Source organism: Lissotriton helveticus, chromosome 9 (assembly GCF_964261635.1).
Source record: "Lissotriton helveticus chromosome 9, aLisHel1.1, whole genome shotgun sequence".
In the NCBI taxonomy this organism is placed as follows: Eukaryota; Metazoa; Chordata; class Amphibia; order Caudata; family Salamandridae; genus Lissotriton; species Lissotriton helveticus.
Window position 1 is genome coordinate 20,440,660 of NC_136070.1, and position 13,055 is coordinate 20,453,714.

A 13,055-nucleotide genomic window follows, 5' to 3' on the forward strand; every position below is an offset into this window, starting at 1 on the left:
TTACGGTAGGCCTGGGCGGTAAATTCCCTTCCGCTCGCGGATTTTGCAGAATTTGGGTAATTTTGCATTCCACGGAGAACGCAGAATTACCCAAAATTCCGCGATCCGGGGCTTCACAGAATTTTGTGTTTACAAGATATTTCTCCCTGAGCATGCAAACAGCGTTCGCGAACAGGAAAAAAGCATTGCGAATGGGCGTAACAAGCAATTCCGCGTGTTTGCAGAACTGTTGCGTGCTCGCGGAGATGTTTTACCAGTTTGCGGAGCTTTGCTTAGTGCGACTATGCAAATTCCGCCCATCCCTACTTTACAGCAATGCTCTCTGACCAGCATTTGCAGCTAGAATGCTACCTTGCAGCCATCAGACTGGGGGACGTGTTCCCATAATGTATCACAGTAAACCTGTCTCAACATGGCTGCTTTCCCGTCTGGCTTTCTAAATTTGTTTCTTGTTACGTCTAATCTGATCTGTAGTAAATACAGGTGCGCCTAAACTGGATCTCTCTGATCCATCCACTTCTATCAGTTGTGCTGAGAGGTAGCGCCATACACCCAGGGTGCGCTAGATGAACACACTATACTCAGGCTCACAAGGCTCAACGCACCCGTCTGCAAGAACCCCCTTAAGGATCCTATACGTCGCCCACATACGTCGCTGTCGCTGCATGTGTGCCGCTGTCTCTCAGAAGCAGGTGTCCCTGAGATCACAAGGTGTACCTTATTCGATCTACAGGTCACCACGTCGTTAATCCTGCATTTTCATGCATGGCTGCGTCATGTCTGGCAGGGCTTTAATGGTACCACAAGCCTACAAGCCAGGCCTGATTGTATGTAACATGGGGGCACATTAACCCTTTACCGTGATCACTTGTAAGGTGCAGGGTCGAGGCAGCTGATGTTCTGAATGCGGATTTACAAGATTACTCGATTATTTTGGCTGCAGATTGATATTAGATTAGTTGTGCTAAAAACACACACAAACACAGCAGAAAGTAATCTTCCATTCTGTGGCTCACAGGAATACATGTGTGTTAGACCTGTCAGCCCTAGGGTGGTCTCACCCTATTTTTCTTCGCCCTTGCCTTACTTTTCCCACCTTCTTTTTGTTGGCCTTAGGTCTCCAGGCACCTTCCCATTGCCAATCAATGCTAAGGTGCAGGTGCTCTCTACTTCAAACATGGCTGCCACTGGCCCCTGCTACTGCAGCGTGGTCTTTTTCTAGTAGCACCCTAGTTGCCAGGAGCTGGCTGGGACCCCAAACATTGTTGCAATGCCAGCCTTCCATCGCCTGCCCATAGATAGAGTGGGGAAGCTCCTGGAACCTTCCAGAATAGAGGCGGAGCCTATTTTTGCCACCTTAGAGAGTGGTCACCTGACCTGGGCATATATAAGGAAGGGATGGAAACTTTTTAGTCAGTTGGGGCATCACTGACCTGGGGGACCCACGCAGGAGATTTAGGCGGTAGGGCCTAGTCAGGGGCCTATGCCACTGGGAGTGACAGGGCTTAGGTGCTGCCTTCCAAGTAGAGTGAGGAACCCTGAGCTAGCCCACTGATCTGGCTCAGCGGGAGGGGAACCCAGGGACCATCTTCAGTGACCTTCTGAGGAAACTTGACAAGCCTTCAACTCAAACCACCCCCCCCCCCTTATGAGAAACCACCTCCTAAGGGCCCCAGTACAACCAAGCGCCGAGAAGACTACTTTCTTGTGTTACCAGGACTACTGGGGATTAACCAGGTACTGTGCGGTGCCATCCCTGCCCTCTCCGTCGGAGCCTGTGGCCCCTGCGCTGTCCTGCCTAACTCCCCCTGACTGTACTGCCTGAATTGCTGTCTGGCCTGATCTTATCTGGCTACCCCACGCTAGCTCCCTGAGCTGACTGACCTGCCTGTGGCCCGAGGCGCTGTGTTAATTGCCCCCCTGAGTAGCGCTGCAATTCACGCCCTGCCGACTGACTCCAGCGCCGTGAAACCCCCGCGGGCAGGGCCCCTTTGAGAAGCGCTGTGGACCCCCTCAAGCGCTCACCTGCCCCGTCTTGTGAAGCGCTGAGATTAGCCCCCAGGAGGCCCCCGGTGCCAGGAGAGGGCCGCCGCCGTGTCTGGAGGAGTGAGCGGAGAAGACGCCGGGTTCCGGCGTGCCCCGAGGCCGTTGTCACCACCGCCGCCCGGCCAGAGAGTGGAAAATTCCCGCTGCGGCCACCGGAGCCTGAGGTAGGCCGCCGCATCTGATTGAAGGCCGCGCTAGGCCCAGAGGCTGCAGACTCGCCTCACGTGGCGGGGGTGCCCGGCCGCGTCATCGGCCACGCCCCCACCACCTGTGCCCCGTGATTGGAGGATAGGATGCCTCGCCCCGCAGGCCGCGCTGCCATTGGCGGCCGCGGGCGCGCCTCCCCTCTGCCTGCTGTAATTGGTCCTCGGGCCCGGTGAAGGCTGGGAGAAGACCGGGCCCGTTCTGCTGCTGCCTCCTTGAGCGCTGTGCCCCAGACTGGTCCCGAGGTCCGGGACCGGTCCCCTAGCAGCGCGCGGACCGTCTGGGCATCGGAGCCCCACCTGCCTGCGCAGGCCCTCTGAGGACGGCCGAGTTCACCGCAAGGGCCCCGAGGGGGCCGAAGAACGAGGTAAACTCCCCGGGGAGGCCCCAAACTCACCCCTCTCCGAGGGAATATTGTGACTGGGCCCCGTTGGTCCGGACTGACTCTGAACGGTCCTCTGAACTAGGCCAGAGTCCTGTGAGACCTTTGGAGGCCTGTATGCTAATAGAGGTTAACCCCCGGCTAGGGAGTAGGTGTTCATTGGCTTCTGCCAGGCCGTGATGAAGGGAATGGTTATACCTACCAGGTTACTAGTGCACTGTTTATTATAACCTTACTGAATTGCTCATGTTGCTAGTGCACTGTTGAATACTGCCTTAATGAAATGCTTCTGTGACTGTAGGCACTGTTTAATATTGCTTAACTGAAATCTTTTACCCAGGCTGGAGGCAATGTGTAAACTTACCGGGTGCCTTGTTCTCTTTGCCTAATGAAATGGTTATTCTTCCATAGGAAAACGTTGGTTAATTACCTACCAGTAAATGATTAAATGTTCCACGCTGGTTCAATGAAATGCTGGGGTTTGTTACACTGAAATGCTTATTAGGAGGTAATGAAAGGCTAAGCCTTTATTGAGATGTGCTGCATGGTTGAATTGCTTCCTTTACTCTACCCCAAGGAAATGTGTTGATGAAATGTTTTTAAGAGAATATTGATACCTTTGCTTCCCCTCAATGAAATATGCCAAAGAGTTATTGCTACTATGAACATTGATTGCCTTGATTTCAAGCCTATATAAAAACTTATTGATTTGAATCAAACGTAACTGGTGTGGTCTAAGTCCTTGCGTGCACTCATTGTCTCAGTGGATGTGTGTGTTGTGTAGTCACTTAACACCTGAGCTTTTGGGTGCCTACCTGCTCGTGCCAGGCTACCCCCAGGGAACTGGTGACCCCAGTTCCAACATGTGTAGGGATTTACAATGTAAGGCTGTCCGGCCTCGCACGGAACACGCTTGGAAGGAAGACATAAGCAGCACTGGTTAAGGAAGCTTGCTTTTCAAGCGTTTCACTAACAGAGGCATTGTTTGTGCTAATATAAGAGGCTGCACAGGAACTTCGCCTTTGCGTCTCCATACGAAATCATTGGGGAGAAAGATCTAGAGACCTGGGAACCTGGACAGGGCAGATACGGGGACTGGCTGCCCGAGGGGACACGCCGGAGCAATATTATCCGACTGCAGGCCCGACCACTTTCTGAGGTATGTGGGGATAGTTCCATGGACAGGTCAGCCATATATGTTATATGTTATGTTATAAAAGTCTCTTCTATAGCGCACGGCTACTCCGTAGAGTGTCCCGGTGCTTTGGCAAAGAGAACTGCAAAGAGAAATGCACAACACAGCTCCGACCGCAGGCCGACAAAGAATTACTGGGAGAAAAGCCAGGTCTTCAGCTCCTTTCTGAAAGAAAGCAAACTATTGGCTGTTCTCAAGGAAAAGGGAAGCTCGTTCCAGCATCGAGGTGCCAGGTACCGGAAGGAACGACCTCCAGTGCGTGCACGTCTGATGGTAGGAACAACGGCTTTAGCCAGCAAAGCGGACCTTAAGAGTCCTCCTGGGGGCGTAGAAGGCCATACGCTTTCCAAGGTATTTTGGGCCAATCGAGTGGAGGGCCTTAAAGGCCAGAGTCAGGACCTTAAAAGTAATTCTCTTAGAGACCGGGAGCCAATGCAGTCTCTCGAGTAGCTCCGAAGCTCGTGCCCTTCGCTGTAGTCCAAAGATGGCTCTGGCAGCCAAATTCTGCACGACCTGCAAGCGTGCCAACAGATATTTGGGAAGGCCAAGGTATAAAGCATTCGCGTAATCAAGACGCGAGCCTACCAAGGCCTGGACAGTCATTTTTTTATGTTGCAGGGATAGTAGAGGAAGAAACTTCCGAAGCATTTTCAGGATGCCAAAACATTTCCCTGTCAGTCCTATAATCTGGGGTCTAAAAGAGAGATCATCATCACACAGAACACCCAGATTTTTGGCTTTTGACGAGGCAGCATCAGGCGGAAACATATCGCGTGGCCACCATGTCTTCCAACAGGGATCAGGCGGGCATCCGAAGAAAATCAGCTCCGACTTATCGGAATTGCACTTCAGACTGTGCCTCTGAAACCAATCAAATACCGCGCCCAAGCATTCCTTAATCCGGCCACCGTCAAAATCCTCACCCTTGCTACACGTGAAAAGGAGCTGGGTGTCGTCAGCATAGGATATGATCCGGGCACCAAAAGATTCCGCCACCGCCGCTAGAGGGGCCATATAGATATTAAAAAGGGTGGGGCTCAGAATGGACCCTTGAGGAACCCCAACCTCCAGCGGCGGCATTTTGGCGGAAAACGGGGGTGCCCAGATCACTTGTCGGCGGTTGGTCAAAAAAGACTTAAACCAGTTCCACACCGTCCCACGAAAGCCGATCTCTCAGAGTCTTAGAAGGAGACCGTCATGGGGGACGGTGTCGAAAACCGCCGACAAATCCAACATGACCAAGATGGCTTTACCCCCACCATCCAAAATCTCTCTTATGGCATCGGTGATCTCAAGAAGAGCTGTCTCCGTGCTAAAATTTGCACGGAAGCCCGATTGAGAGTCATGCAAGATGTTATTGCTCTCTATAAAGCTGGAAATAGAGAGATGCACATGCTTCTCAATCACCGTAGCCAGAGAGGGAAGGAGGGAGATTGGTCTGTAATTGGCGTGTGCAAGGGGATCTAAAGATGGTTTTTTAAGCAGCGGCAGAATCAGGGCATGCTTCCAAGCCGTAGGAACCTCTCCCGATGTGAGGGAAGAGTTAAGCAGTGGATTGAGCAAGTCATTAACTGCCGGTGCCACTCTCCCTAAGCATTTCGCTGGGCAAGGATCAAGCGGCGAACCCGATTGGAGCCGAGACAAAAAGTCGAGAGAAGAAGCAAGGGAGATGGACGGAAAAACCGAAAGAAAAGGGCCACTCTCCTTTATAGATGGTGACACAGTTATCGGATGACAAGCAGTTGGACCAAGGCCCACAACAGGAAAAGAGCCCTGAATAGCTTTGATTTTATTAATAAAAAACTCACTGAGCTGGCTAATCCAGACTTCAGTATGCGAGTGGATGGGCGTGCTCGAGGGAGGGGAGATAAACTCTTTTACTATTCTAAAAATGTCTTTGCACGTATTTTCCGCAGCATCAATTCTGCGTTCTATATAGACTTTTTTTTTCATCCACAATGTGTTTGTGGTACAGTCGGATTGCATCCCTGTATTTAATTTTATCTTCCGGGTCATACATGCGCCTCCAAACTCTTTCAGCCCTCTTGCAATCTTGACGCATCTTACCTAGAAGAGGAGTAAACCAAGGGGCCGAGGCATGTCTACCCACGGAATTGGCTGGCTTACCAGAGGCTAGCTCCTCAAATCTAATTGTGAGCCACTTTTGAACCAGATCAATATCTTGTTCCAGGTTACCAGATAGCAGGCAGGGGTGTTGGCGGAGAGCATCAGAAAGCATTTCCTCCGTAACTCGATGGAGAGGCAGAGACACCCTACTGGTATCTTTCGCCCGTCTTGTACCTGGCGTAACTAAAGAAGGAATGCCAAGCTTAATTAAAAAGTGGTCTGACCACAGAACTGGAAGCGGTGGAGAGACAACGATTAACCTGGTAGAAAAGATCTGATCAATCGTATGGCCTTTGATGTGAGTAGGGCTGGAGACATAGGGAATCAACCCTAGAGAAAAGGCAATGTCCTGCAGCTTACAAGAATCCGGGTCCGTTGTATTGTCCATATGGAGATTGAGATCTCCCAGTAGGATATAATGCTCCGATCTCAGGCAAGGCACAGAAAGTGCCGCCTGTAGTTCGTCGAAGAAGGAGCCTAGCGGTCCCGGTGCCCTATAGATGATAATCCCCGCACAAGTTTGACGGGGAGATATCCTAAGAGTAAAACCTAAGGCCTCGCATCCCGTGATGTTATCAACGGGCAAGGTTGAACAAGGAAAGCTCTTGTCAACAATTAGTGCCACACCTCCACCCCTGCCTATCACTCTATCCTTCCTATAGATAGTATACTCCGGAGGGATAGCAGCGGCAAGATCAGGGCCGGAGCATTTGCTCAGCCATGTCTCAGTAAGAAACAGACACGATGATTTGGAGTCCGATAGCAGATTCCAGATGTTAGTGGAATGTCTACTGAGAGATCTGGTGTTAAGCAGATGACAATAAAAATGTGGGGGTGTGGATTCAGACAAAGAGCCCTCATGTCTCGGCATATGCCAACCACAGCCAGAGCAGCCCTTCCTAAGAGAACGGCCACTTGGAAAGACATGGTGGCAGGTGGAAATATGCCCTCGTAGAGCTAACAGCTCGCTGGAGGAATAAGAGAGCATAGGAACTAAAGTGCGCACCCACGACCAAACAAAAGAGCAAGACGTAGAAGAAAAGACTGCGGGCCTACCTCGCCGACCTCCGAGATGCTGACGAGCGCAGACGGGCAGGACTCTGGCACGACTCAGGCGCAGGGAAGGCGCTTCCGCTGCGCGTCACTGCTGCGCGCCATGAGGAGTACTTTAAATAGGCAGTTCACACTGTCCACGAGCGCAAGGACGCTCAAAGATGGCGGCCACAGTTTGCTTCCTGCTCTAAGATGGCGCTCCCCGCCCACAACCTCCCCGGAACCGGACCCGCTAAGCAGCGGTGGGGTTACAAGGAATTACAGTGCAGGTAAGAGGCAAGAAACCATGTGGGTAAAAACAGGGGCGAATAAAAAGAAAAAATAAAGGAAGTACAAAACAGGCAATTAAAATGCTGTAAATAGCGCTAATCAGCACGCGCGACCAGCAGCGAGGCGCTGCAGCACACTTGACCTCAGGTCCACTTCACCAGGCTGCCCCCGTGCTGACCACACCTTAAATAGGCAGTTCACACTGTCCACAAGCGCAAGGACGCTCAAAGATGGCGGCCACAGTTCGTTTCCTGCTCTAAGATGGCGCTCCCCACCCACAACCTCCCCGGAACCGGACCCGCTAAGCAGCGGTGGGGTTACAAGGAATTACAGTGCAGGTAAGAGGCAAGAAACCATGTGGGTAAAAACAGGGGCGAATAAAAATAAAAAATAAAGGAAATACAAAACGGGCAATTAAAATGCTGTAAATAGCGCTAAGCAGCGCGCGCGACCAGCAGCGAGGCGCTGCAGCACACTTGACCTCAGGTCCACTTCACCAGCAAAGTCATGAGGCAGATAACAGATATACAATAGTTCCATGGCTTGGCATAAGACAGGTAGGGAGATTACTGAGAGCTCAACCCATATAATAATCATGAGGCGGATAACATATATACAATAGTCCCATGGCTTGGCATAAGCCAGTCGGGAGATTACTGATAGCCCAGCCCGTATAATAATCATGAGGCGGATAACATATATACAATAGTTCCATGGCTTGCCTCATTATTAGTTCTCTGGCCTGGCCCTGGTTTGCCTCTTGTCATTGATTCCCTGGCCCAGCTCTAGCTTACCTCATACCATTGATCCTATGGCTCGCTCACCTCTACCTCGTGCCTCACCTACCAACATACTTGGAGCCCCCCCAGTGAGCGTTACCTGAAAGGCGACTCTCCTCCCGGGGACGTAGTCGGGCAGCACCAGCTGGTGGCCTCGCTGCCACTTGAAGAAGAGCCGCCGGATGCGGCCGTCCCCCAGGCAGGCCTTGTGGTCCCGCAGGAGGTCCCTGGTGACGAACCTGCACTGGTTCCCGGAGCTCAGCGTGGCGTAGAGAAGGAAGGGGTCATCCTGGGACCTGCGGGATCACAGGAGACATGGATGAATGGATGGATGATGAATGAATGAATGGATGGATGGATGGATGGGTTGATGGATGGGTTGATGGATGGGTGGGTTGATGGGTGGGTTGATGGATGGATGGATGGATGGGTGGGTTGATGGATGGATGGATGGGTGGGTGGATGGATGGGTGGGTGGATGGATGGATGAATGGATGGATGGATGGGTGGGTGGGTTGATGGATGGGTGGATGGATGAATGGATGGATGGGTGGGTGGGTTGATGGATGGGTGGGTTGATGGATGGGTGGGTGGGTTGATGGATGGGTGGGTGAATGAACTGGCTGACCCCAGAAATTACTGCAAAACCGAGGAACAGCATATACTGGTAAGCCAAAGAGGGACACACAGAGAACAATGGAACACAAATGAGAAAAGAAGAAATATTGATGATCACGGACAGCACAAAGAAGGAAGAGGGATACTCAAAGGAGCCAATGGCAAAAGAGAAATACTGGGAGATGATAAAAACAAAGGTTAAAACCAACGGCAAGTGAGAGAGAAGGTAAGGGGATAAGAGAAGAAACCAATGAAAGATTAGAGAATGACAAGCAAGAAACAGGAGCTCACAGGGAAGAAAAAGGAACCAACAGGAGCTCACAGAGAAGGAAAAGGTACCAACAGGAAATCTGACAGACAGGGGGTGTGAGAAGTTGGCCTGGTAGGGGATGTTCCCAATTCTGGAACCACCTACTACCTGACCAAACAATCCCTTATGGTGTCTGGTTGTAAGTCAACCTTATTAGACAAGCTATCCTAGGGGTAGCATGGACTAAGCAGCCTAAAGGCTTAACTTAAGAGGTCGTGTTAAGCGAGCTGTTTTACCACATACAATCCTGTAATACCAAATGAAAGGACACCACACAAGTATATATTATAAAAATATATGTGTTTATTACTAAAAACAATCCCCAGTATTCTTTATGAATAAAGGGGCACAAGCGTTAAATCAAAAGCACTGTTTAAACATACAAGTTGCACAATTATGGATGAGGGCGGGTGGCCACTCAAACCATATACTAAACAAGTGGTATAAAAGATACCAATCGAGCAGTGGTTAGGCCTAGGGCCTAGGGAATCGCTGGGAGCAGTCAGGACAAGCAGTGCTGAAGTCGGGAATGGCCCTCGGGATTCGGGAGAGGTGCGGAAAGCGCACGCATGCACCAATGTTAACCAATGGTGCGTAAAAATGACAAAGTTAGAGTTTTAGGACACTTCCGCTGAACCTAGAGGAACAAAACTTAACACACAGACCCTAGAGATGTGCACCAGTGTGGGAACACCGGCGGAGCAAAGTTACCTCACCCACAGGAAGTGGGTGCACAGGGTCGAAGTGGCGTCGGGTTTTGACACGCAGGCTCTTGGTGCTTGGAGCTGAAAGGGCTGCAGGCAGGTTGAAGATGAAGTGTCCGGTGGAGTCCAAGGGTGGACTCAAGTTGAAAAGTACCTGAAAGCAGAGGGGACAGAGTCTGGGTCACTCAGCAGTGACCAGGGTGGAACCAGGATGGAACCAGGCAATGTCGGGCGCAATCAGGTGGTCGTTGAGGAGCTTCTCTCCGCTGTCACGTGGGCTCTGGGGCATCTGCGACGTCCAGGAGCAGGTCACGATCTGTCCCACGCAGGCTCTCACCGTCGGTGCAGTCGGCTTCAAGTTTGGAGCAAACAACACTTGGCAAGAGCAATCCACGCGGGATCGGAAGATTGCTTCTCACTCGGACCAGGAAGGTCAGAGTCGGGGCTCCTTTTCAGGGGAGCTGGTGTGGATCTGGAGCAACCAGATTCACGAGTCTTCTTTGTAGTTTCGTCGGCACAGGGACCACTAGCCAGCTGGCAAGTGACCGGGCCAACGCGTTGAGCCAAATGGAGCAGAAGGGCCCCACGCAGCACTCGTCGAGTGTGGAGGGCTGAACTTCGGCTCAGGAGTAGCTCAGGGTGGGGGCTTCTCAAACCCCGGTGCACAGCTTCGAGGGTCACTCGTGGGCTGCACGGTCAGCGTCTCGTGGTCAATTCAAGATGGCGTGCCCCACGCTTCCGGTCGCCTCCACGGGTCTCAGCTTTGCAGGGACTGTGGATCGGGCTGTTGGAAGGCAGGCAGGCTTGATCTCGTCGATCTCAGTCGCTCGAGTTCCGGCGGGAACTGCAACTAAGTAGACGTCGAGGGCTGGATGGTGCCTGCTGCTGCAGGGTGGTCACTCCTTGACCACAAGGGAGATTCTTCGGGCTTCCACGTTGAGATGGAGGGCGAAGGGTCCAGAGTTTCGTTTCAAATGTTTCTTCCAGGAAATCTGAAGTGCATTGGCACTGCTCCCACTCTTATTCCAATCTGGTGGGCGTGATTACCTGCTAGGTCCCCTCCTATGGGTGGGACCCAGGAAGTGGGTGGATACACCCCCTTCCTTTGATCCAGGCCGCCCTGGCACGAGGGCTGGAGTGCCCCAGAACCGGTTTGGCCGGATTATGCAAGGGGCAGCCTTGTGCGCCCCAGGCAGTGTCTGGTTTCTTTCAAACCTCCCTGCTACAATACACTATCTCCTGTCTGGAGGGTGGTGACACCCTCCTGTGACAGGAAACCCTTTGTCCAGGCCCCATCTGTTGAGTTTCGGTCAGCTGCAGGGGTCCAGACATTTGTCTGTGGCAGAGGCATCCATTTTGTGGATCTTAAGGTCTTTGGAGAAATTAACCGCATTAAGTACAGTAACATGTCTTACCCCTCTAGAGGGGTGGAATGCCATCCCCGTCGCCAGAACTGGCGAGGGGATGGTATTCCAAAGCGTATGACACCTTACACGACATGTTTTGATAAAGCCAAACCAAAGTTGCTAAATAACCGCGAGGATTATAAGGCACTTAATAGTATATGGTATGGCATTATCCTGAAACAGCTTAGGGATTTGTTCCCGACAGCTGCAGACAGGCTCAGCTCATGCTAGAGCTCCATCTCACATAAAACCATGCACCCTGCCTCCAGGATTGATGAGGCCTTCCATAGGAGTGGCTCACAGGTTTACATGTGTCCAGATATAGGTTTAGATATAGGTATACTATACCTAAGCAAGGGGTGTTTACACCACCTTACCCCAGCTGAGTGATCAGCCAGTTGTGTCAATTTAAGAACCAGCCAGGGGTGGCAAAAGATATGCTGCAGCCCCTGGTAGGCCTTGGTGGCCCCTATGCCCTGGGCACCTATAGTGCATTATACAGGGGCTGACAAGGAGTCCATTTCCAATTGTGGTATGTACCTAGGGTACATGGAATCCATTTTACAGAGAGAGCAGATGGCCTGGGGCCCTGATTAGCAGGGAACCAGGTCAACTAAGTCAAAAAACCAGCTAAACACAGGCAAAAAATCTGGGGTAACCATAGTCAGGTAGCCACCTTCCTACATAACCCCCCCCCCCAAACGAAAGGAGATAAGGCTATCCTTGGCCAGGTAAGCCTATATTGCCTGAGTGGCCATATAAGGAAGTACCTGCACTAGCATGGGTACCCCCTGTCTCATGGTCCACTATGCAGTCCCTCACCCTTTGGGTATTAGAGGGTCTCCACCATAGGGAATCACTACCTTGGGTGTGTTTATGCAAAGTTAAAGGCTGGTTTGGATATGGAGTATTGAAGTGAGGCTCTACTAAGTTAGGGCTTGGCTTCCTCCAATTATCTTCCACCATGTGTGCCTTTCTTTCTTTAACTGAGTTGCACTGTGCTCTCAGGGTCAACCTCTGGCTACCTAAAGCTGGAGGCTGGGTCCCTCTGTTTGGCTTGCTGGAGGGACAGTTCAGGTTTGGGCCCTTTGGGTCCCAGGTTTGGCTGTGCCCAACAGAATCCATCTGTGGGAGGTCCCTAACTGTTTTTAAGGGGGCTCCCTCAGGAGTTTTTAAAGTTTTCACCTTACTAGGGCTACTAGTTTTGGTGCACCTAATCTTTTGATGGGGGTGCTTTATTTGACAGGGGGCCCTCTGGGTCTCACTGTCCTTCTTGTCCTCTGCAGCCCTGGGCTGGCTAAGGCAAGGGAGAGAGGGGCAGGTTACCTGCTCCAGACTGGGTCCCACCTGAGAAGGGTCCACTGACATCAGGGGTTCTGTCAGGCTAGGCCCAACCACCTCTGGGGCAGTTCCTTCATCAGGGGTAAGATCAGTTCCCTGAGGAGGCTGATCCTGTCCTAAAGTCTGGGGAGGGGGAGATTTCTCTTCCTCCTCCATGCTCTCAGTTTGTGTGGAGTTATCCATCATTTCAGGTTTCACAACACACATATCAGTTTGAGTTTGGGCTGTGGCCATCACAGCCCCACCAACCTTTTCAGGAGGAGACTCAGTTTGGGTTTCTGCTGTTATCATAACAGCTTTGCTATTCTGTTCAGGAAGAGTTTTTGCTAAAGATGGGGCAGAGAGTTTCTCAGCCCTACCAACCTTTTCAGGAAGGACATCTTGCATTGGGGCTGTAGCCATTACAGCCCCACTAACCTTTCCATTGGAATTTACCATTCTAGAATGGGTTTCCTGTTCAACCTCAGCCCAGGCTGAGATCTCCAAATCATTACCAAGTAGGCAGTCTACAGGCAAGTTTGGTGACACTGCCACTCTCTTTGGGCCAATGACACCTCCCCAGCTGAGACTTACTACTGCCATGGGATGATTTGTTTGGATTCCATCAATGTTTGTAACCT

At 51.5% G+C, this 13,055-nt stretch overlaps 1 protein-coding gene across 11 annotated transcripts in view; it reads right to left on the reverse strand.

Moving 5' to 3' along the window:
• PRORP (protein only RNase P catalytic subunit) overlaps positions 1-13,055 on the reverse strand; it is an 831,788-nt gene that overhangs the window by 508,450 nt on the left and 310,283 nt on the right. For 5 of the 11 annotated variants that reach the window (XR_013600821.1, XM_078659366.1, XM_078659368.1 and 2 more), the window contains exon 6: positions 8,157-8,352. The exons of the other annotated variants lie outside the window; for them this stretch is intronic. Coding sequence is in view for 4 of the 5 variants with exons in the window: in XM_078659366.1 (XP_078515492.1) it covers positions 8,157-8,352 (196 nt within the window). In the remaining variant the exon portion in view is untranslated. The remainder of the gene's footprint in view (positions 1-8,156; positions 8,353-13,055) is intronic. 11 annotated transcript variants of the gene reach the window in all.